Source organism: Phyllobates terribilis, unplaced genomic scaffold, assembly GCF_046119375.1.
Source record: "Phyllobates terribilis strain yellow unplaced genomic scaffold, ASM4611937v1 Scaffold_5__5_contigs__length_657084704, whole genome shotgun sequence".
NCBI classification, from domain to species: Eukaryota; Metazoa; Chordata; class Amphibia; order Anura; family Dendrobatidae; genus Phyllobates; species Phyllobates terribilis.
The window spans coordinates 414,992,236-415,018,441 of NW_027362765.1; the positions used below are offsets into that span (position 1 = coordinate 414,992,236).

At 43.4% G+C, this 26,206-nt stretch overlaps 1 protein-coding gene across 2 annotated transcripts in view; it reads right to left on the reverse strand.

The window, feature by feature from the left end:
- LOC141273394 (pregnancy zone protein-like) overlaps positions 1-26,206 on the reverse strand; it is a 131,349-nt gene that overhangs the window by 45,049 nt on the left and 60,094 nt on the right. For both annotated transcript variants that reach the window (XM_073685160.1, XM_073685159.1), the window contains 3 exons: positions 23,952-24,054; positions 6,138-6,288; positions 133-358 (listed from right to left, as the gene is read on the reverse strand). In XM_073685160.1, the coding sequence (XP_073541261.1) occupies positions 133-358; positions 6,138-6,288; positions 23,952-24,054 (480 nt within the window). The remainder of the gene's footprint in view (positions 1-132; positions 359-6,137; positions 6,289-23,951; positions 24,055-26,206) is intronic.

Here is a 26,206-nt window from a genome sequence, read left to right on the forward strand (position 1 = left end):
AGTCCAGTAAGTGACACATTGCTGGAATCAGGCTATCTGCCCCTACACCATGCTGCTTTCAGATTCCATATTAAAAAAACTGCTGTCGGATTCCCTTAAAAAAAAAGTTTATACTTTATACAGAATAATTACCTTTATACATTGTTTCAGGTAGTTAAAGACTGAAGCTTTCAGAGTAAATGTCTCCCCTCGGACAACAGAATACGGGAGGGTAAGATCTACAAAGAATGGTTGGAAAACTCGCAGGGACGATGAAGAAGAAAGGCCAAATCCATTGGGTCCCAAACATATTGCTCCAGCATTCCAGTCAGTGATTGTATCAGGAGCTTTATGGTGGATTTCAGTTCTGCCAGATTCTCTGTATAAAACAAAAAATAAACATATTTTTGCAGTAGCATTTTAGCTATTGATTTAAAGGAGTTTTCCCACCAGAAAATGTGATGACATACATGGTAATTAGGCATTTCTCTTTATGAGATCAATACTGTGGATGGAAGCTTTATTTATGGGATCAGTCTGCGTCCCGCAACCTCCAGCTATCCTGAATTAATGGCATGTTCTAGCAGGACGAGATCATATAAATTCACAAATGTTGTTGTATGAGTCTTAAAAGTTTTCTCCTGTTTTATATAAATAAAGTGCTAAGCATTCCTGTAGTCTGTTGATTTTTTTTGTTTGTTTAATTTAGGAATAACAGTATTTTTGGCGGGTATATATGGCTTTTTTCATTATTTTTTGTCTGTGAAGCTTCCATCTCTAATTGTTAATTCTCCTTGGGTACTAGGTGGAGGCACGCTACTGTGATGTCTTCCATTCACATTACAAACAGAAATGAGGGATTATGGACTCTCCTGTCTCTATACAGCAAAGGTTTAGAAGCAGCACCAGCATGGAGAACATAATAGAGAAGTATTGAGCAGTGTAGCTGTGAAACAGGCACTGGGATTAGATAAACTAGAAAGTAGCAGTATAGACCTATATGCTTCTATAAAGTAGTGTAAAGATCTGAGATTGTGGGTTTAAATAATCACCTAAGGAGGTTAACAATATTTTATTCCTTACATTCATGGTAATACGGCAATTCCAGATAAATGTCCAAAATACAATTGTCTCAATTCAGATCAAGTTCCATTGCCTTTGTGCCAGGAGATAATCACTGTCCCACAATTTTTGGATGGCCCAAAGATTTCGTATCTCCAGCCAGTATAGTCTGTCGTCACAGTCCACGATCCTCCATATAACAGATAAAACAATAGAAGCAAAGGTATCCAGTAGCAATAGCCCAATGAGAAAGTTTATCAAATCCAGACGACAGATCCCATAACTGTAGCACGTTTATCCAGCCCAGTCAGCGGCCGATCTCTACTCCGTAAGCAATCGATCCATCCATGGTCCAGGTCCTCAGACTAGATCCTATCCCTTCTATTACATTTCACCAACTCCCCACAAGCCACAAGTGGCTTCTTTTCTCTTTTACTGGGATCAGCCCCCTGAATGGGCAGAACTGCTCTCACCCTCTCACCCAAAGCTAAATGTGCATTAGTGGAGGTATTTTTCTCAGGTCGAACCCATCACCTGGGTCTGCATGTGAGACTCCCTGTGGTGATGGCTCTGCCGGATCTACTTTCAGCACTGACACAAGTCGCTGTTTGAACAATGGTTAGAGGCTCCTGAGATAATAATGAGATTACTGGAAAGCTGGACACTTTACAAATGAAATTAGTGCACATACTAACGTGCAAGCAGAACAATAACACACAACAAGAAATCACTAATAAAACACAAGAATAAGATCGATGAAAATCAGTGCTCCTTGCTGGAAAAGTCTTTAGTAAATGGGCAGCTCCTCACAGTCCTACCCCACTTTTTCAGCATGGACACGAATGTAAGAGGCATCGCCTTTATGAGAATGAAACTTTGTATCATCCAGTTTCCTCAAAGCATATTCCACGTCGCCCTTGCGAATAAACTCCACAGTCCCCATTCCACCCTGGTGTACATCAGTATAATAGACATCTCCAGCTTCTCTCATATGATCTTTCAGATCCTGCCCACTCCTCAAGGGGGAAGCCCTGAGACAAGGACTCTGTATTTATGTCACTGGGACAGAGGTCTGTCCCTCCCATGGTGTCCTCCATGTCCTCCCCCTGATCCCCGGTTTGTCCTGGGAAACTCCACACGTACCCGATTAGAACCAAACTTGTATCCATTGTATCCAACCCCAGAGTGCTGACCCCCAGCTAGGGGGATGGTCATAATATCTGAGTGCTGACCCCCACAGGGGGGTGGTAGAACCAGTGTCCCGAAGTCCCTGGGCCTCCTCCCTGGTGTAGTTTATCTCCCCCAAGTCACATTCCTTCATGGTAACAGTCACTGCATTTTGTGTTACTCACGACTGGAAGGGGGTTAGTCGTCGGCATGTTGAGATTGCTCCTTTCCCTCTCGGCGGACACAGTGTGAACCGGTCCTTGGCTTCGGGTTACGACATTGGCCCAGTGGCACACCAATCCTGCTAAGTTGGGATGTGGGCTAGAACGTTCCCGGCATTCCCTGGCAAAATGTCCAGAGTTATGGCAGCTTAACCCTCCTTGCTCTGATGCGGGCCATATTTGGGGGTTTGGGAATACCCACAGTTCCTCCTCTGTCCGGTCCATGGGTCTCGTTGACGTCCCTATAAGCTCTGGCTCCCAACTCACTGGGGCTGTACTTCCACATAGCCCTGGTCGATTAGCAGACCAATCATCAGCCAATCTTGCAGCCTCATCCAGGCTGAGTGGTTTTCTATCTGCCACCCATTCTTTTAAGTCACCTGGAAGCTTGGACATAAATTGTTCCAACATAAATATGTCCATGACATGCGTGTGTGCCTCAGGCTTGTCAGTCTCCCGAAAATTTCTCCTATAGGTTTCAGGTGTGACGGCATACCGCTCTAGCAATGCGCTGCGAATGGTAGAGTAATATCTCTGATCCCCAGAAGACAACATGTGAAAAGCTTCTCTTGCTTTTCCGGTCAGGCCAACGCTCAAAAATCTGGGCCAGTCACTGACTGACACCTCATGCAGCATGCAGAGGTTCTCAAATAACCGGAGATGTTCATCAGTATCCGAGGTGTCCTCATTGAACTGTGGAATATCCCAGTACCTTAAAGATGCGGGCCTCTCTCACCTGTTATCCACTGTCCTCTGCACTGGGGCGGGTGGGTGTACCGCTACATACACCCCCAGATATTTGCTTAATACTGCCGCCCACTCTATCTTCGTGGCCCGCTCTCCTAGCGTGTCCAGCATCCTCCTCAACTCAGTCGATTAATCCTCTGCCATCTGGATGACAGCCTTGGGCTGTGGTCCCTCCACAGAGATGCCCTCCTCCACGTCTGAATTGACCTTCTCCTGTGGTTGTTCACAGTCTCAATTGTCCAAGCATTGTATTAGGTTGTAGATGGAGTCTACCATCTCTTCTGCCCAGTCACCGCTCAGTAACTTTCCCTGGTATGCTGTCCAGAGATAGGTGCTCCCACCTGCTGCCACCACTTGAAAAGATCTGAGATTATGGGTTTTAATAATCACCTAGGCAGGTTAACGATTCAACAATATTTTATTCCTTACATCCATAGTAATCCATGTTTATCCAGCCCAAACAGCAGCCGATCTCTACTCCATAAGCCATCGATCCATCCATGGTCCAAGTCCTCCAACTGGATTCTATCCCTTTGATGACATTCCACCAACTCCCCACTAAACATGTGGCTTCTTTTCTCCTTCACTGGGATTAGCCCCCTGAATGGGCAGAACTGCTCTCACTCCCCCACCCCGCCAAAGCTAAGTGTGCTTTAGTGGAGGTATTTTTGTCAGGTCAAACCCATCACCTGAGTCAGCATTTGAGACTCCCTGTGCTGACGGCTCTGCCGGATCTACTTTCAACACTGACACAATGGGCCACTGTTTGAACAATGGCTAGAGGATCCTGAGATAATAATGAGATTACTGGAATGCTGGACACTTTACAAGTGAAATTAGTGTACATAAACTGACAAGCAAGCAGAACAATAACACAAAGCAAGAAATCACTAATAAAACACAACAACAAGATCTACGAAAATCGGTGCTCCGTGCTGGAAAAGTCTTTAGTAAATGAGCATCTCCTCACAGGTAGCTTCACACAGGCGTATAAAAAATCATTCAGAGTTTCATCCAAAAAACTGATGATTTTTTTCTTATGTGTCATTCATGTGCAATCTGTGTGCAGTCCGCATGCAATCCATTTTTACAACAGCAGCTATTAATAATTTACAAGACCATTTACAGTTTCCTTTGTTACAGAATTGCAAAGTAAAACAAAAAAACAAATGCTTTACAGTGGCTTTATGTGGCATCTGATTTTTTTTTTGCGCACCCATAGACTTGAATGGGTGAGTCTCATCCGATTTATAGAAGAAACTTGTGTATGTTGCGATTTTTTTCACACACAGATTTGGTCAGCAAAGAAAAAAATCACTCAGCCGCACGGCCTCATTGAATCACATTGGTCTGAGTGCTGTCCATTTTTTTCACAGACAGCACTTGGAGTGAAAATACAGTCGTGTGAACAAGCCCTTATTCGGCTTCACCCTTCTTGGCAACTCCTTTCACCATAAACTTCATTAGGCAGTAATGTGACACCTCAATGAGAGTGCAATGGGACTTGTTTTAGGGGCAGACAGGATTAGCTGTTTTTCAGAGTGGATAATGACTTCAGGATGCAAGAGGGAGGGGAAAAATGTCTCATAAATTGAGAAAGAATTGGAATTCTAGATATATTACTAAGGTTCTTATATTTGCTTGCACTATTGCTTTATACAAACTTTGTTTCAAAAATAGTCAACATTTAATCTTTTTAAACTAAAATGTTATAAAACTTTACAATATACTGTATGTTCTGCTTTGTTCACTCACCATTTCTAAAATCTGAGCTTGTTGTGAGTGAATGGGTCCATTCACATCTATATCTAGGAGATGGAAACAAGTAACGACCAAGAGAGCAGACTATATTGTATCTAGTCTTGCCAATACTCTGTGAGCAAAAACACATTCAAACTATCTTTCTGCTGTCTAGATCAGTATCTGCAATGTATCAGTTTAGAAAAAATGTATCATCTTCAAGAGTCAAGAGTGGCTTAAGCTCACAGAAGAGTGATTGTTTTTGGAGACGTGGTCACCTTGATCAAAAATCTGCTTTAACATTTAATACATTAACCTCAAAGGAAAATCCATTCAATAGAAGACCTTGATTAAATGAAATAATCCTGCTAATATTTTCCTTTTTCCTTCGCAGATAGGTCATCTATATCTGATCCGTGGGGGTGCGACACCCAAAACCCCCACTGATCGACTTTTCCCATTGTTGGTGGCGGCCAGAACTGCTCAGTTACGGAGCTGCACAGCTCTGTTGAGAAAATAGTGGCTGCAGATACTGCACATGCACCCCTATTGATTTGAATAGGTAGTGGATGTTCAGTACCTGGCCATGACCACTATACAGTAGTCAGAGATGTACTGTAAAGTACCTTAACTGAACAGTTCCAGATGCCGCTGACACCAGGAACAGTTGATCGAGTAGGGGGGTGCCAGATGTCGCACCCCCACCAATCAGACATTGATGACCTATCCTAAGGACAGGTCATCAATGTTAAATTCCAGGACAACCTTATTAAAAGAAACCTGCAATGGTTTTATAAAGACATTATGACTTAGATTCATCAAGACTGGCGATGTTCACACATGCCATGATGGGGCATGCTGGAGTCACACGCTCCTCATTCATTAGGAGGTGCACACCTCTTAATGAAGCAGCAGCATCTGACAAGTGGTGTGCGCCTTAGTATACATAGCCACATATCTTAATCCAGTTGGAATCCGGAGCAAGATTTCTGGTGTAAGAAACGCCATAGCTCGTCTTGAATTAAATGAGCTGTGGAATCACGTCCCCCTCCCACCCCAGCTCCATTAAAACTGTTATTAAAATTGTGTCCAATTCCACATTGAGCAAAACTTTTGTGACTTTTCAAAGTGATTTTTTTATTTTTATTGTTTTCCTTTTTTTTGTACAATCTGTTATCTTGCTAAAATCACATTTCTTAGAAACTTCAGTGTGCAACTTACCCAAGAGGAACAAGTTCCCAAATCCAGGTCTCGGGAAAATATGCTCTTACTTTTTCAGCCTCTTTTTGCTCTGGTGCTGCTCCAAGTTCTGTTGTGGTCATTTTTACTAGATTAGGTGAGTCCGCACCTGGAGGACCTGGAAGACCACTGTCTTAGAAAAAAAATACATAATATAATATATAATAATAATAATAATAATCTCACATGCTGATGCTCAAAAAAGTCTTTTGATATACACAAGACTTTTGACTCTATGTAAGGGAATACTCACAATTAGTGCCTAAACATATGGAATTTGGGAGACCCTTCTTATTTGCAGTGCAAATTTAGTACTTTTAGATACTGCCACTAGCAAAATTCTTGTGTCAGCTATCTCTATTGTTTAAGATACATAGAGGGACAAGGCAGAGGTTCACTCTATACCCCTTCCTTTTTATCCTCGCTATGGAGCATCTAGCTCAACAGATCTACTTTAACGGAAATCTTTCAGCAGGTTTCTGCTATGTAATCTGAAGACAGCAGGAAATAGGGGCTGCAACACAAATTTCAGCGATGTGTCACTAATTAGTCTGTGTGCTGTTGTTTACATACAATGAAGGTTTTATCGCCAGGAGATTATCATTGCCTGGACTACAGGCCTTGTGACCACTTTTCCGACCACGCCCTCTCCTGTGATAAGCAGCTTACAGTCAATAGACAATATACACAGAAAGCTGCGGTGTGGGCGCTGGCAGTTTTCTGAGCTTTGCTGCAGGCTACATCTAAAAACTGTGATTCTGATACATCATTGGAATCAAGGTCTCTTTTACTACATAATGCTGCTCTCAGATGGGGTAGCAAAAACCTGGTGACAAATTCCTTCTACCAAAAACATTTGGTTTACCTTGAATTGATACCTATACTTTTTAAATGTAATATCAATGCAGAAAACCTTTTACAGCTCATCACAAAGCCACTCATCTCTCTACCAAATATAATGTAAATTCTTGCTGACTTTTGCCCCCTGATGAAGGCTTTGCCGAAACGCGCGTCGGGGTGGATGCATATCCATATAAGTGCCCAGTATACACTCTGTCATTCATCCCCAGGTAACCTTTTGTATTTACTTTGTGTCTGAACCATATGGTTTACAACTATAGATATGGCCACATTAGTAATGAATTTTAGCTCATCCGGGGTTGTGCAATTGTTTTATTTAGTTCTATATACCCAATGGTAGGATACAACAGATATGATAGTTATAATCTATTGACGGCTGTATAGGATATGTGTCCATATTGCCATGTGTATGTATACCTACCCTTTCCCCTCACACTCTGATCTCCTTAATAAAGTTTGTATTTTGATTATTGTTTAGGACAGTTTATCACATTTTTTCTCTTCTGTCTGTGCATGACTTTTGTCCTATGTACGACTTCTCTGTAAACTTTAGCTCATTTGTAACTATCAGTGTCAAAGTGAGTGTCTAGTTAAAATAATTCCATGAGGCCAAAAGGAAATACTGAAATATGTGAGAAAGAACACAAGGGTAAGAGTAAAAGACCCACTGTAAACTCTACAAAGTGATTAAACATATGTCCACAAGTCTGTTGTTAGAAAAATGCTAAACAAAAAGAAGCTGCCATCTGAAAAAAACACCATTGCTTGACTAGGAAACTTGGTTGTTCCACACTATATATGGGAAAATTAACAGATGATAACAAGCATGACTACTAGCATGAATGCCTAATGCTTTGGAGCGAAAAAAAAGAACAGCAAATAAAATGTTATACCAACTGTGAGGCATTGTTGGGAACTACTTTGTTGTCACCAGAGCATGGTAGCCTTGCAAACATTGATGGAACACTGAATTCCAAGATGTATAAAAAAGCAACTAATTACAGGAGGATGTAAGGACTAGAGATGAGCGTTGTTCTACTCGAACTGTTCGCCAATCTCAAATTCGAGCTGTTTTGGGCGGTGTTTGAGCCGGTCGGCGAACACGAACAATTTGAGAAAAATTCGGCTGTTCGAGGTTATGTTCGATAACTGTTCGTGCACCAAAATCATAACTGGATTTTTTCTCAGTAATGATGAAAATTAATGTTAATACGCAGTTTGAGTGTACAGCGGGGCGGGGGGAGGGGCAGGGGATGGATCTCTGCAGGAACAATGAAGATCTCCATTTTTTTTTCTCTTTCCCGCATTTGCAGTGGGGAGGTGCAATCTGTCAGCCTATCAGCAGCGCACACACGGAGCGAAGTGCTTTTTTTCACACAAGCAAGGGCATGTGTGATTGGCAGTGTATGTCACATGTCCTTGCCCTATAAGACCAAGCCATTTTCCCCGTCGCCACCATTTTCTCACTGCTGCAGCTGCGTGTTAGACGGCACCGCTGTTGCTGTGTGCGCTATACCTTGTTAATTTCAAGCCAATTTTCGCACAAATATACAGATAGCTTGGGAGTAGGGAATAGTTGTGATTGCAGTCCTTTTAAGGACTAGGTTACAGCATTTCCTACGACTTTTATCAAGCAGGTCTGTGCTCTTAAATAGATAGATTGTGGGAGTAAAGACTAATTGTAATTGGAGTCCTTTTCAGGACTAGGTTACATCAGTTCCTATCAGTTTTTGCCAGGCAGGTCTGTGCCAGTGCTGTGCAAGTTTTTTTCACAGCATTTGGCTGAATCTAGCAAAGCTAATCCTTTTTGGCCTATTGCAGAGTGTGTTAGTCAGTGGAGTAGCCTATCTGTGTTGCAAGATATACCACCTGTGTATAGAATACCATTTTTTTTACTGCACCTAGTGAAGTAAAATCTTTTGGGCATAGCATCATTCTATTAGTCCATCTATACTGACCTCCATCAGGTTGCAAACTGAATATAATTTTTTTCTGCATCTAGCTCTGAAAAAATATTTGGGCTTCTAGCAGTGTGTGGGACTTGGTCTATTAGTCCATCTATACTGACCTCCATCAGGTTGCAAATTAAAAATAATTTTTTTCTTCATTTAGCTCTGAAAAAATATTTGGGCTTCTAGCAGTGTGTGGGACTTGGTCTATTAGTCCATCTATATTGACCTCCATCAGGTTGCAAATTAAAAATAATTTTTTTCTTCATTTATCTCTGAAAAAATATTTGGGCTTCTAGCAGCGTGTGGGACTTGTTCTATTAGTCCATCTATACTGACCTCCATCAGGTTGCAAATTAAAAATAATTTTTTTCTGCATCTTGCTCTGAAAAAATATTTGGGCTTCTAGCAGTGTGTGGGACTTGGTCTATTAGTCCATCTATACTGACCTCCATCAGGTTGCAAATTAAAAATCATTTTTTTCTGCATCTAGCTCTGAAAAAATATTTGGGCTTCTAGCAGTGTGTGGGACTTGGTCTATTAGCCCATCTATACTGACCTCCATCAGGTTGCAAATTGAATAAAAAAATTTTCTGCATCTAGCTCTGAAAAAATATTTGGGCTTCTAGCGGTGTGTGGGACTTGGTCTATTAGTCCATCTATACTGACCTCCATCAGGTTGCAAATTAAAAATAATTTTTTTCTGCATCTAGCTCTGAAAAAATATTTGGGCTTCTAGCAGTGTGTGGGACTTGGTCTATTAGTCCATCTATACTGACCTCCATCAGGTTGCAAATTAAAAATAATTTTTTTCTGCATCTAGCTCTGAAAAAATATTTGGGCTTCTAGCACTGTGTGGGACTTGGTCTATTAGTCCATCTATACTGACCTCCATCAGGTTGCAAATTGAATAAAAAAAATTTCTGCATCTAGCTCTGAAAAAATATTTGGGCTTCTAGCGGTGTGTGGGACTTGGTCTATTAGTCCATCTATACTGACCTCCATCAGGTTGCAAATTAAAAATAATTTTTTTCTGCATCTAGCTCTGAAAAAATATTTGGGCTTCTAGCAGTGTGTGGGACTTGGTATATTAGTCCATCTATACTGACCTCTATCAGGTTGCAAATTAAAAATAATTTTTTTCTTCATTTAGCTCTGAAAAAATATTTGGGCTTCTAGCAGTGTGTGGGACTTGTTCTATTAGTCCTTCTATACTGACCTCCAGCAGGTTGCAAATTGAATATAATTTTTTTCTGCATCTAGCTCTGAAAAAATATTTGGGCTTCTAGCAGCGTGTGGGACTTGGTATATTAGTCCATCTATACTGACCTCCATCAGGTTGCAAATTAAAAATAATTTTTTTCTTCATTTATCTCTGAAAAAATATTTGGGCTTCTAGCAGCGTGTGGGACTTGTTCTATTAGTCCATCTATACTGACCTCCATCAGGTTGCAAATTAAAAATAATTTTTTTCTGCATCTAGCTCTGAAAAAATATTTGGGCTTCTAGCAGTGTGTGGGACTTGGTCTATTAGTCCATCTATACTGACCTCCATCAGGTTGCAAATTAAAAATAATTTTTTTCTTCATTTAGCTCTGAAAAAATATTTGGGCTTCTAGCAGTGTGTGGGACTTGTTCTATTAGTCCTTCTATACTGACCTCCAGCAGGTTGCAAATTGAATATAATTTTTTTCTGCATCTAGCTCTGAAAAAATATTTGGGCTTCTAGCGGTGTGTGGGACTTGGTCTATTAGTCCATCTATACTGACCTCCATCAGGTTGCAAATTAAAAATAATTTTTTTCTGCATCTAGCTCTGAAAAAATATTTGGGCTTCTAGCAGTGTGTGGGACTTGGTCTATTAGTCCATCTATACTGACCTCCATCAGGTTGCAAATTGAATAAAAAAATTTTCTGCATCTAGCTCTGAAAAAATATTTGGGCTTCTAGCGGTGTGTGGGACTTGGTCTATTAGTCCATCTATACTGACCTCCATCAGGTTGCAAATTAAAAATAATTTTTTTCTGCATCCAACCCAGCCAATAGTTTTGGCCTAATACCACAGTTTGGCCACTCAGCTCTGCTCGGTTACCATCCATTGTTTTTTTGTGCAAACAACTCCAGAGTTGTGAATTAGTTAACCACCAAAATGAGTGGAAAAAGGCCTGCTGCTGGTGGAAAGGGGAATAGGCGTGTTGGGAAGGGGAAAAAAGGTTGTGTCCGTGGGGTAGGTGCAGAAGAAAGACCATCTTCCAGCCAAACTAAAATGTCTACTTCTTTTAGCGGACAATGTGATAAGATCCCTTTCTTACGGCCACGCCAATCGCTACAAATTCCAGATGAGGCACAAAAACAGCAGGTGCTTCAACGGATATCAAGTGCTCCTTTAAGTGGGCTCTCCTCCACATCAACTTCAACATCACAAATACTCCAGTCCTCAAAGGTGTCACCCAAATCGCACTTGCTTCCTCACAGCTCCCAAATCTCCAGCTGCCCGTCTGAGTATGAGGTAGAACAGATGGTTGAGTCTGCATAGCTGTTTACTCATACTATAGCCTGGGAATCAGAGGTCGACTCCAGCGCTTCTGTGAATCCAGACGAGGAAATGATCTGCACTGATGCCCAGAATCTTTATGAGTCGGATCCAGGACCAGACGCAGAAGGTTCTGACCATAATGTAGACCCTCATTCCCAAACTGTAACTCCTGTTGGTGGAGACAATGAGGAAGACGATGATAAGACTCAAATACCTGATTGGAGCGACAACTTTAGTTTTTTGTCAGGGCAGGAACAGGTTGGCTCTGAGGACGACGGGTGTGATAACGCACAGGGTGATGATGATGAGGTCGGAGATCCCACTTACTGTCAACCCACAGTCAGCCAAGAGATGAGGTCAGCAGAGGAGGTGGAGGAAGATGCTAGTGACGAAGAGGTCAGGTTGCGCCTTCCTGGACAGAGACGTAGTACTGGAAGCACGTCAACAACTGCATCCTCAAACACAACTCTGCCTCTCACCACAAGTCGTGGTGGCTCTTCAGGTCGCATGGGTGCTAAGCCTTGCATAGCCTGGGCATTTTTTCAGATCGATAAAGATGACCCAACTCGTGTTATCTGTAACATTTGTCAGCAAAAGCTAAGTAGAGGCCAAAAAATACATAGTTTGAGTACTTCATGCATGAACCGGCACATGGACATGAAGCATAAGTTGCAGTGGGAAGCTCAGTGTGCTACAATGCGGCCTAGCCGGCCGGGCCAACCACCGTCTGCCATATCTTGTGCATCCGCGGCCTCTTCATCCTCTGTGACTGGGGGGACAGCAGTCACACCTGTTTTGGGGCGCAGACCTGCCACCTCTTTACCCGCAACAGCCAGCGTGATTGGCAGGTCATCATTTTCTTTGGAGGTGGTAACACCAGCTGGTCTTGAGCGCTGTCCGACATCGATAGCACCACCTTTGGATCAAGGCAACCTAACATGTCCGCCTGCATCTTCCTCACAGACTGGCAGTTTGCCGGGGACACCCTTATCAACCCCGTCTAAGCACAATAGCCAGCCCTCGGTCCCTCAGATGTGGACAAGTAAAAGACCATTTCCTCCTAGCCATGAGAAAGCTAAGAGGTTGAATTTCACCATCTGCAAGCTCTTGGCTACAGAAATACTGCCTTTCCGCCTGGTGGACACAGAGGATTTTCGAGACCTTATGTCCGTCGCAGTGCCCCAGTACCAGATGCCCAGTCGGCACTACTTCTCAAAGAAAGGTGTGCCTGCGCTCCACCAGCATGTCGCACACAACATCACCGCTTCTTTGAGAAACTCTGTGTGTGACAGGGTGCATTTCACCACAGACACTTGGACGAGTAGGCATGGACAGGGGCGTTACATGTCGCTGACTGGGCACTGGGTAACTATGGTGACAGCAGGACAAGGGGCTGCTGTCCAAGTCTTGCCGTCCCCACGAGTTGTGCGTCAATCCTCTTTATGTCAAAGTTCCTCCACTGCTTCTGCCTCCTCAACCTCCTCTCGGTCTTCCACCTGCACCCAAAGCCTGTCTGGTCATGCCACAAGCTTTCTAACTGCGCAGAAGGGATCCTGCACACCTCCTTACTATGCTGGCAGTAGGGCTCAACGTCATCAGGCAGTTTTTACATTGAAATGTCTGGGAAATGTGAGTCACACAGCTGAGGAGTTGTGGTCAGCTCTGGAGAACCAATTTCATGAATGGTTGTCTCCACTGGACCTGAAACCAGGGAAGGCCATGTGCGACAATGCTGCAAACCTGGGTGCGGCCCTTCGCCGGGGCAATGTCACACACGTGCCTTGTATGGCTCACGTGTTGAACCTGGTTGTCCAGCAATTTTTAGCCCACTATCCCAGACTAGATGGCCTTCTGCAGAGGGCACGGTCGCTGTGTGCTCACTTCCGCCGTTCGCATCCCGCAGCTCAGCGACTTACATCTCTACAGAAGTCGTTGGGCCTGCCACTTCACCGGCTAAAATGCGATGTGCCTACCCGGTGGAATTCAACTCTGCACATGTTGCAGCGACTGTGGCAGCACCGACAAGCCCTGGTGCAATACGTTCTGACGTATAGCCTGGGCCAACGAGATTCAGAGGTGGGGCAAATCACGCTGGAGGAGTGGTCTCAGATCAGGGACCTATGCACCCTTCTGCACAGTTTTGAAATGGCGACGAAGATGTTTAGTGCTGACGATGCCATTATCAGCATGACTATTCCGGTGATTTACATGCTGGAGCACATGTTAAACAGAATTTGGAGTCAGGTGGTGGCACAAGAGGAGGTGGAGGAAGTAGAGGAGGAGGAGTTGTATGCAGAAGGGCTAACATCTGCAAGGTCCAGACGGTCGGCAGCACCAAGGCGGCAGGCATGTGAGGGTGGGGGAGATGATTTTACCAGGGCGCATGGTAGCAGCCAAACTAGTGAGGAAGGTGCAGGAGCCCAGGAAGAAGTGGAGGACGAACTGATGGAAGACTCATCAGATGAGGGAGACCTTGATCACATTTCTGTTGTGCGAGGTTGGGGGGAGAGGACAGAGGAAGGAAGCATGATTGTTACCTCGCCACCAACACAACAGGGACTTGGTGCTCCTGGATGCGCAACACACATGAGTGCCTTCTTGCTGCACTACCTGCAACATGACCCTCGAATTGTGAGAATTAGAAATAATCCTGACTACTGGGTTGCCACACTGTTAGATCCCCGGTACAAAAGTAAATTTGCAGAAATTATTCCTGCCATAGAAAGGGATGCACGCATGCAGGAGTATCAGCAGAGACTGTTGCAGAATCTTACATGTGCTTTTCCACAAAATACCAGTGGTGCACGTAGTGAATCTCACAGTTCCAACTTGCCAACCGTGGGACCGTCAAGTGTTCAGCACTCAAACCGTAACAGAACCACAGTATCTGCTGGTAACATCAATTTTGCGGAATCATTTCACCACTTTTTTAGCCCATCCTTTGCAAGGCCACAGGAGACAAGAAGTCTGACACATAGTCAACGCCTAGAGACGATGGTACAGGAGTATCTCCAAGTAAACATTGAAGCCACGACTGTGTCACTGGACCCTTGCTCTTTTTGGGCTTCCAATCTGGATAAATGGCCGGAGCTAGCCACTTACGCCTTGGAGATCTTGTCATGCCCCGCAGCCAGCGTTCTGTCTGAACGTGTGTTCAGCGCTGCTGGTGGTGTGCTGACAGATAAGCGCACGCGGCTCTCCACTGATAATGTAGACAGACTCACGTTCATAAAGATGAACAAATCATGGATCCGAAACGACTTTTCTACCCCTGTGTCATCCTGGGGAGAGTAAAAGCTTGATGATTGGTTAAAATCACCCTACCAACCGTTTTAAGCTTTCAAATTACTAATCATGTTTATCTGTATCTTGACTGGAAAATAATTTGGGCTTTGTAGCAGTGTGCAGCACTGATCCTATTAGGCCATCTATAATAAGCTTCACCAGATTTAAAATTAAAAATAATTTTTAGCTGCATCTAGCCCGGAAAATAATTTTGGGGCTCTGAGATGCGCAAGACACATAAGTGCCTTCTTGCTGCACTACCTGCAGCATGACCCTCATATTGTCAGAATTCGAAGTAATCATGACTACTGGGTTGCCACACTCTTAGATCCCCCAAACTTTTCAATCAACCTTTTCATTTTAATAAAGACCAAAAAAATGGTCATTTTTGAAATTATAAGCATTAGCAGGTTGTTAGAAACTGAAATCAAACAGTTTTCAACTCAAAACTTTATTCTAGGTGATGTTACATTTTCACATAGGACCCCTTGTTCGAAAGGAGCTTCTGAACTCTCTCGTCCATTGAATTTGTCAGGTTTTGGATGGTTTCTGCTTCAATTGTTTTGCATGAGGACAGAATACCCTCCCAGAGCTGTTGCTTAGATGTGAACTGCCTCCCGCCATCATAGACACTCCTTTTAATGATGCTCCAAAGGTTCTGAATGGGGTAGAGGTCAGGGGAGCATGGGGGTCACACCATAAGTTTGTCCCCTTTTATGCCCATATCAGCCAGAGATGCAGATGTTTTATGTGCAGCATGAGATGGTGCATTATCATGCAGAAAAATGATCTTGCTGTGAAATACACGGTTCTTCTTCTTGAACCATGGCAGGAAGTGCTGTTTGAGAAAATCCACATACATTATGGAGTTCATCTTTAGCGCCTTCAGGGATCCTAAAGGGGCCGACAATCTCTCTCCCCATGATTCCAGCCCAAAACATTACTCCACCTCCTCCTTGTTGGCGCTGTAGCCGTGTTTGCGTGGGGTGTCCATCAACCAGCCATCCTCCACTCCATTCATCTGGACCATCGAGCGCTGCACGGCACTCATCCGTGAACAAAACAGTTTTGAAATCAGTCTTCATGTAATGTTTGGCCCACTGGAGCCGTTTCTGCTTGTGTGAAGTGGATAGAGGAGGTCGACAGGATGGCGTATGCACAGCTGCAAACCTCTGAAGGACCCTGCATCTTGTTGTTCGGGGGACGTTGGAGGCACAAGCAGCTTCAAAAACTTGTCTGCTGCTATGACAAGGCTTTTTTGCCGCTGCTCTTTCAACCTGACGTAATTGCCTGTCGGAAAGAGTCCTCAATTTGCCCTTATCAGCACGCACACGTGTGTACTGTGAATCAGCTACATACTTCTTGATTGCCAAGACACTTCATCCTGATCATCGCACAATGTTGATTGTAGTCATGCCTTGACCTAAACACTCCACAATTTGTTGCTTCTCAGCAGTCGACACATCCTTTTTCTTTCCCATTTTGGCAGAAAATGTAGGCTGCTTAATAATGTGAGAGAGCCTTCTTAAGTAGTCTTGCCTTTCATTTGACACACCTGCCAAACTAATTAGCACAGGTGTCTGCAATTGCTTACAGTGATATAAAGAGCCCTGACACACATCACCATCAATGAGTTTAACTGACAAACAAACAAATTCTTCCCTTATCACTCCTAAACACTTTTTGCATAATAATTTGGAACGCGGTGTACATGTGCTTTTCCACAAAACACCAGTGGTTCACGTAGTGAATCTTACAGTTCTAACTTGCCAACCGTGGTCTGTATGGAATTGTTCAATAAAGGGCCGAAAATTAAGATAACATAGATGGGAGAGGTCTCTATGAATAGGAATTCCTAAGTATTTGATACCCTGTGAGGGCCAGGCAAAGGGAAAGTTGGACTGGATGGAATCCTATATGGATTTAGGGAGGGAGACATCGAGGGCCTCAGACTTCGCTGCATTGATTTTAAAATTTTACCATGTAACAAAGTGATCTATTTCAGCCATAACAGCAGGGATGGATATATGTGATTGAGTGATATATACTAGGACATCATCAGCAAATAGAGAGCACTTGTACTCGGTGCCTCCCACCTCAATCCACCTAATATTGGGGTTATGGCGAATTGATGAGAGCAGGTGCTCCGTCACTAGGATGTATAAGAGAGGGGACAGAGGACATCCCTGCCTTGTCCCATTGGTGATTGTGAAAGGTGATGAAAATGTTCTGACGCACCCCCTGGGCCTTGGGACACCCGGAGCCGGACCCTTTTTGGTGGATGCTGGTGGTTGTAGTCTTCGTGGCGGCGATCCGGTTCCGTGGCTCAGGGCGGTCAAACCAGTGGCGGAACTATTTATGTGGTTTTGATGTTTAAATGTCCGACTACGCCACCCGTGGATTGCGGTCAGAGTGAACCGCCGCTACAGGGCAGACCGCTAAGGCTGGTGTTGTGGGTGCAGCAGAGCGTAGCATAACTCCCCACGGGAGGAGTATAGCCTCAGGGCAGTGTATGCGGAGGATGGGGGTGATGGTGCAGGGCAGCAGCAGTAACGACACGGAGTCAGTGATGCAGTTCAGGGCCTTTACTCACAGTTCTTATTATCCAGACCACGTCTGCAGGTAACGGCTGCCCACGTCGTACTGTGCTCACCAGGTGAGGGGCTCAGACAACTCCCAGATAACTTTGGAGCGCTTCACAGGACCCCCTTTGTGTGTCCTTTGTCTGGCCTTTCTTACCAACACTTCTGTCCGGCTGCCTCGGGCCTCCTCTTGGTAAACTTGGCGCCAGTTTCCCTGACCCTATGTGGTGCCTTCCTAGCGGGTGGAGCAAGGGGCTGCGCCACATAAAATGTCAGAGCCTCTGGTTTCTAGCTGAGGGTCGTTTCCTGCCTCCACTAGTTCGGGGACCGGTCTCCCCCTTTGGCCTGACCCCTCCATGCAGGTGGATTCGGGCGTGCGGTGGTGACTCGCCCGTCCGCACCCCTGGGATCCCTTCATTCCTCGTTCCTGGAGCCTTCTCCACTCCTCTTCCTTCCTTCTCCCTCTTGCAGGCCTGGGCCTCTGTTACTAGGCCCGCCTCCGGAGCAGAGCTCATGCAGAGCCCCTGCTCCCTGCCACTTCTGCTCAGACTTCTCTGCACTGAACTAAGATGGTGCCCACCTTTTATACTCCCTTCTCAATGCACCCAGGAACTGCTTCCTCCCTGCTCCTGCACTGCAGGGTTCCCCTTCCTCAGTGTTCCCTCCCCCCACTCCAGCCAGGGACAGGGACTGTCGTGCCCATCTCAGGGGCATATTGGTCGCCCTGCCCCACGGCAATGTGGTGTAATGCATGCAGGTGTCGGGTCCTGATCCACACTCCATCCTTATCTGAGAGTGAGATATCACACCTCTGGGTGAGGTGCAATACGTCTGTAGCAACCGAGCCCTCGGTGCTACAGTTCCATTTATCTTCAGCCTAGGTGACGTATTGTGATACAGGGCCGTGATTTTGGCTATAAAAGGGTCCCCTAGACCCCTACCCCAAGCTTTTTAAGAGAATCATATATGGCGTGCCAGGAGACTCTATGGAATGCTTTCTCAGCATCCAACGAGAGTATCTACTTACAAATTTTTAACTGCATCTAGCCCAGGAAATACTTTGTGCCTAGTAGCAGTGTCTGCTAGTCAGCGGATTATCCCGGCTGTTAAGCAAGCTACACCACCTGTAGTTTGGACACTTAATTTTTTCAAAGGAAATGCTTCAGGACCACGGGATACTCAGTGAAGAGCATCAGGAGGCACCCCAAGGCATAGGGGCTGGGACTGGCACTAGGATGCCTTGCGGTGGACAGCCGAGCTCGATCCTTATAAAAGCTTTTTAACTGCAGCAGCTTTAGTGGACGCTACTGGAGCTGGAATTACGCGGCTGCTGGCATGAGACTTGCCCTCCAATAGATCCTTGTAAATGGATTTAAAGTGTATTCATTCAAATTAGAGGGACAATTTAAATTAAAAAGCTTAGAGCTGCCTCCACCACAGGGGGGCTCTCTCGACCCACCAGCGGACAGGCACCAGTATTGGGAGAGGGGGGCTGGCCGTCAGGGTTCACCGCGGCTCTGGCACAAACCCGGCGACACGGAGGTGGCACGGGCAGGAGCGGACTGGCCGTCTCGGCTTCTCACTTTTTGGATTTTAGAAGGGCATGACATGCCTATATCTGTGTCTCCCCCTCCTTTTACTCCTCCACCTCTTTTCTTTTCGCATGACTATATGTACTTGTCACTTTTCCATGTGTTAGTTGTGTCTTCTGAGCAGTTTGTCAGCTTTTGGACACCTTTGAAGGTGTTTTCTATGTGTTTCTATGTGTTTTTGTTTGCCTGCCATTGGTTTTAACGGTGTTCGAAGGTGTTCGACGAACAGTTCGACGAACAGTTCGGCGAACACACGGGTGTTCGACGAACCGAACCGAACTCGAACACTACGGGGGTGGCTCAACACTAGTAAGGACAAGCCGTTATGTGGTGCCAGATGAAGACACCGACCGGTGAGTACGTACCGTACCTACATTTAGCCCCTTAATGACCGCCGTAACGCATTTTCACGGCAGTCATTAAGGGTACTTATTCCTCAGGGCCGTGAAAATGCGACGTTGAGGAATAAGTGAATATTGCCACCCGGCGGCGGCTATTCCTGCAGGTGTCAGCTTTGTGTGACAGCTGACACCCTGCAGTATCGGCCCCGGCCAGTCATGATGCCGATCAGGGCCGATTAACCCCTTAAATACCGCTGTCAAGATGACAGCGGCATTTAAGTTGTTACAAGGGGGTCTTGCGACCCCCTTAGTAACCATCGAACCCCCGCAATGAGAATCACGGGTCTCGATGGTTACCATGGTACCTTAAGATCATGTGATGATCCCAGGGTACGGTGGCCTGTGAGATTCAGCAATAAGCTGGCTCTCACAGGCAGAGTCAGTGAGTCAGACATGACTCACTGACAGGTCTCATACACTGCAGTACAGAGGTACTGCAGAGTATGAGATCAGCAATAAAAGTGAAAATCACACATGTCCCACAGTGGGACATAGTGAAAAAGTAAAAAAAGTTAAATAGAATATGTTAAAAAGTAAAATAAACACAAAAAAAGTGCACACATCACTAAAATCCGTTTTGCAGCTCAAAACACAGCGTTTGTGATCAAACAAAAATAAACAAAAAAAACCGCACACATAATTGGTATCGCTGCGTCCGGAATGACCCGCTCGATACAATTATTTGTATGACGCTTTTTCATCATACTGACTCGCAAAAAAGTGAATAAAAGCGATCAAAAACCCCCTAATTTATCCTAGACAAATCCAGCCCCTCTCAGGTTCATCATCTGTCACTGGGACTATAGGGGGTCCCACATTACTGGTAGAACAAAGACTATGGAAAAGTGACATGGCTCCCGCCCCCTCAAATAAAATCCAGTGAATTCTGCACTCCAAAATCCAAATGCTCCCTCCTTCTGAGCCCCACTGTGCCTAAACCGCAGTGAGCAGCCACATGTTTGGCATTATTGTAGCGGGGAGAGCACTTAATTTACGGGGTGTGTGTCACCAGAAGAAATGTATGGGGGAACTACACTTTATGGGGGCACAATGTATGGGCACTAAACTGACATAAGAATAAAGCCTAACGTTGATGTCACATAATAGTCACTGCAGCAGTAGATGAATTCATTGAGATGTGTAATTTCTACAATGAGGTCACGTTTGGGTTTTTTCTGCTTTTCTAGCACCTTAGGGCTCTGTAAATGTCGCTCAAAAACTATTCTACCAAAATCTATGTTCCAAAAGCCAAATAGTGCTCCTTCCTTCTCAGCCCTAACGTGTGGCCTAACAGTAATTTCTAATGACATATTGGGCATCATCGCGTTCGGGAGAAATAGCATTACAAATTATGGGGTCCGTTTTCTCCTATTATCCAATGCAAAAATTACAAATTTGGGGCTAAAACTACATTTTTGTGAAAAAAATGAACATTTTCAGTATGATCACCTTATGTTATCAAATTCTGTGTAGTACCTGTGAGTTCAAAATGCTCACTATACCCCTGGATAAAATCCTTGAGGGGTGTAGTTTCCAAAATGGGGCAACGTGTCAGGGTTTTTCACTGTTTAGGCACATCAGAGGTTCTCCAAACGCGACATGATACCCGCAGACCATTGCATCAAAGTCTGCGTTCCAAACGTCACTCCTTCAACACGCTCAATTAATCACACTCCAACCTCTCCACCATGGCCAAGACCAAAGAGCTGTCTAAGGATACCAGGGGGGACAAAATTATAGACCTAAAAAAGGCTGGGTTGGGCTACAGGACAATAGGTAAGTACAGCTTCAAGAATATCGTTCCAACCATGAAGCATGGTGGGGGAAACATCATACTTTAAGTGCTTTTTTACAAAGGGGACAGAATGTCTGCACCGTATTGAAGGGAGAATATATGGGGTCATGTTTTGCAAGATTTTGGCCAACAACCTCCTTCCATCAGTAAGAGCATTGAAGATGGGTCAAGGCTGGGTCTTCCAGCATGACAATGACCTGAAATACACAGCCAAGGCAACTAAGCAGTGGCTCCGTAAGAAGTATTTCAAGGCCCTAGAGTGGCCTAGCCAGTCTCCAGACCTCAATCCAATAGAAAATCTTTGGAGGGAGCTGAAACTTAATGTTGCCCAGCGACAGCCCCAAAACCTGAAAGATCTGGAGAAGTTCTGTATGGAGGAGGGGGCCAAAATCCCTGCTTCAGTGTGGGTAAATTTGGTCAAGAACTACAGGAAACGTCTGACCTCAGTAATTGCAAACAAAGGTTTCTGTACCAAATATTAAGTTCTGTTTTTGTATTGTATCAAATATTTATTTCATGCAATAAAATGCAAATTAATTAAGTAAAAATCATACAATGTGATTTTCTGGATTTTTTTTAAGATTCTGTCTCTTACAATTGAAGTGTACCTACGATAAAAATTACAGACCTCTCCATTCTTTGTAGATTGGAAAACTTGCAAAATCAGCAGTGTATCAAATACTTATTTTCCCCACTGTATCTCAGTTGGCGGCCAGGAGCTGTCATATGTGAAGAAATATATCTATTTGTCGCTAAGCACAATGGAGTTATCTCCAGGTTCATCCTTCTCAGTGTTTATTTTTTACACAGTAAGGCACAGTCAGTCTCTGTGCACTGCCATAAAGTTACATATATAAGTAGAGGGAAAATAGAGTATAGACAATTCATATTACTTTTAAAAAAAATTCCTTTATTTAATCCATTAAAACAGATTACATTTAAAATTAAGCAGGAGTAAAATGTTCAGTACCAGGATTTATTGCATAGGTCTCAATCCTATAAAGTTAATTAACACCAATGAATTTATATTATTGCTGAGCTTAAAGTGTATAATTAGTCAATCACAGGATCCGAATTCCTTTCTCATAAAGTGCAACTATGAATAAAGTGTCCGGTGCCATCTGCTGAAAACGAACCTTACAAAGTTGTACGATAGCAGAGAAAGTGTCTAGTGCTAGGTAGCTGTAATAATTATAGAGCCATATATATAAAGTGTCCAATGTCATCAGCTGAAAACGGACCTTATAAAGTTGTATTAATAACAAAGAAAGTGTCTAGTGCTGGCAGCTATAATAATTATAAAGTCATATATAGGCTAATGATATCCCACTGTCAACTTGTCACAAGTTGACAGTGGGATATCATTAGCCTATATATGACTTTATAATTATTATAGCTGCCAGCACTAGACACTTTCTTTGTTATTAATACAACTTTATAAGGTCCGTTTTCAGCTGATGACATTGGACACTTTATATATATGGCTCTATAATTATTACAGCTACCTAGCACTAGACACTTTCTCTGCTATCGTACAACTTTGTAAGGTTCGTTTTCAGCAGATGGCACCGGACACTTTATTCATAGTTGCACTTTATGAGAAAGGAATTCGGATCCTGTGATTGACTAATTATACACTTTAAGCTCAGCAATAATATAAATTCATTGGTGTTAATTAACTTTATAGGATTGAGACCTATGCAATAAATCCTGGTACTGAACATTTTACTCCTGCTTAATTTTAAATGTAATCTGTTTTAATGGATTAAATAAAGGAATTTTTTTTAAAAGTAATACGAATTGTCTATACTCTATTTTCCCTCTACTTATATATGTAGTGGGTGTTGTGTGATACATGTAAAGTCTAGAGTGACATATCCCCTGTGGTGAAATTTGAGAAAACTGCCATAAAGTTGTCAGACTGATGGAGGAGGAGGATGAAGCTGAAGAGCTCCTCGCTGAGCACAATGTGGATTAAAACATATTTCTTCACAAATCACAATCCGGCTCCTGGCTGCCGACTGAGGATGTGTGAAATAGCTCTTTTTAGTTGAGACACAGGTCTCAGGAGATGCATATCTTCAGTCTGCAACCTGTCCTGACATGTGACTAGGACGGGCGGCAGTTTGAATTATGTATCAGAGACTCCATTTTATCTCATTCTTGGAGAACCACTGTAATGATCCCATTAATGTTTCACTTTTATCTCCTTTCAAATATTTAAGGGAAATTAACATACAATGCTGGTATTGATTAGCGAGTGGCCACATCAGGAGTCTATGGCTGCTATACGGGAGCCCTACAAACCTCTTTCTTCCTGCTTAGTTCCTATTCCAAGTAATAGGCCCATTACACAATCATTTTTGCAGCGTGAAGCATGCATGTCTTTTAATTGTGACAACTACTTAGAAGTGGTGCCAGGGATCCAAGCAGATAGGAGGAGGTCTGCATTATACTGGTCGGGCAGCCACGGACTACTAATGTGGCCACTGAACCAGGGTCCTGCAAATCAATTCGCTCATCTCTAGATGCATCCCTAGATCCTAAACATTACGCTCCACTAGTTGCCACCCTTTTATATTTCAGTCCTGCATCCTTCCATTGTTTTCATCACTTTATTTAAAGAAAACACTTAAAATGCTCACTAACAGCAAAATGAAGTCTTGAAAATAGTGTATTAGAATTTAAGATTGATTAGAAAAATGTAATATTTAGTAGAAAATGCAAAATATTTATTTCCTCTATCGCATTCCAATAAATATACATTATATAAAATGATTACTACAAATAACTTACCAAGAAAAGGTGACATTGCATATACCCTATGGAACTTTTCAACATCAGCACATATCAAAGTCTTCTTAATCTCTGCACTTGTTACTATTCTTAATCGAATTGCCTATGAGGAAATGAAAAGTAATGTGAATTAGCCATATATGCACAGTTATCCCAACAACAAATATTACCTTTCTAGTCCATTGTTGTTAAAATCCATTTTAAGACTCTCTCCAATTAGATAAGGAAAGGATGGTGAACAAAAGTACTTTTCTCTAAATCTACTGTAGAACAGAATCTTCCTCTAAACCCGTATTCTCACGTCCGCAATTTTATCACAACCAAAGTCCACAAAAAAGCAGGCATCTCAACAGCACCGTAGACTATAATGGGAATGTGTTATTTCTGTGCAAAAATACAGATAGAACACGTAACAAGAAAATCAGACTTGTGAAATTGGCCTCAGGGCTTGTGCACATGACCCATTATATCAGACTAGTGCTATCCATGGTTTTCACAGATTGCGCTTGTAGCCATGAAATTCTATGGGGTTGTGCACATGTCCAATTTTTTCCACAGACCGAGTGGTCTGAGTAAAGAATTGGAGACATGTCCAATTTTGATCCGATTGTCAGATAAAAATCAGCAATGCAAGTCTATGGGTCCGTGAAACACATCGGAGCGCACTATAATCTATAATCTATAAATCAATGAACGAAACTACTTTCTGAAAACTTATAGATTTAATCCATCTCTAATAAGACTTTGGAATATATCAGATACATTTTAAAACCATAATTGTCTTTTTACAAACTATCAATCCTGAGTTATTAACCCCTTTATGAGCTGGGGCGTACTAGTATGGCTCAGGTCCACACCCCCGGTTCAGCGCGGGCTTCGGTGCTGAGCCCGCACTGAATCGGGCACATATCAGCTGACTTATACAGCTAACATGTGCCCGCAACAGCCGCTGGTGGAATCGCGATCCACCCGTGGCTGTTAACGAGTTAAATGCCGCTGTCAATCTCTGACAGAGGCATTTAACATTGCCGCGACGGAAGCACAGCATTAGCTCCGTCCATCGGTGACCCTGTCACATGATCACGTGTCAGCGATGGGTTGGCATGACAACCCTGGGTCTGTAGCAAACCCCTGTGGTTGTCATGTCCTGATTGCTTTGAGCGCCGCCCAGTGGTCGGCGCTCATAGCAAGTTAGCATTTCTGCTACATACAGTCTGCTGCTTCTAGTCTCCTATGGAGACTATTTAAGCAATCAGAAAGTGTAAAAAAAATGTTTTTAAAAATATTAAAAAAAAAAAAAAAAAAATTAAAAGTTTAAATCACCCCCCTTTCGCCGCATTCAAAATAAAATAATAAAAAAAAAACCCACATACACATATTTGGTATCGTCGCGTTCAGAATCGCCTGTTCTATCAATATAAAACAAATTTAATCTGATTGGTAAACGACGTAACGATAAAAAAATTCAAAACGTCAGAATTATGTTTTTCTGGCCATCGCAACATTGCAATAAAATGCAATAACGGGGGCGATCAAAACGTCGGATATACCCCAAAAAGGTATCAATAAAAACGGCAGCGCGACGCGCAAAGAATAAGCCCTCACCCGGCCCCAGATCCAGAAAAAGCAAACTTTTTGCAAACTTTGGATTTTTTTTTTCAACACTTAAATAAAAAAGAACTTATACATGTTTGGTGTCTACAAACTCATAATGACCTGAAGAATAATAATGGCAGGTCAGTTTTAGCATTCAGCGAACTTGGTAAAAAAGAAAACATCTTTAGAATTGCATTTCTTTTGCACTTTCACCGCACTTGGAATTTTTTTCCCATTTTCCAGTACACGATATGGTAAAACCAGTGATGTTGTTCACAAGTACAACTCGTCCCGCAAAAAGAAGCCCTCACACGGCCATATTGACCGAAAAATAAAAAGGCTATAGCTCTGGGAAGAAGGGGAGCAAAAAATGAAAAGCAAAAACAGAAAATCCCTGGGTCATTAAGGGGTTAAGACAGAAAACCGTCAGGGGAATGATGCAGCAGGGAATTCCCTGTACTCTCTAATTTATTGTGACCAGCACAGAGGAGGAACAGATGATTGGTGCCCCATTAATTCTCTCTCCGGTTCAGAAGATGAAGACCTTTGGTGAGTTGTGGATGTGACACCTAGGACATCTGAAGCTGTCTCAGTGGTGACGCCTTAAGTGTCATTGAAAAGGCTGCGTATGCAGTGAGTGTGTGGAGAACACTTATGTG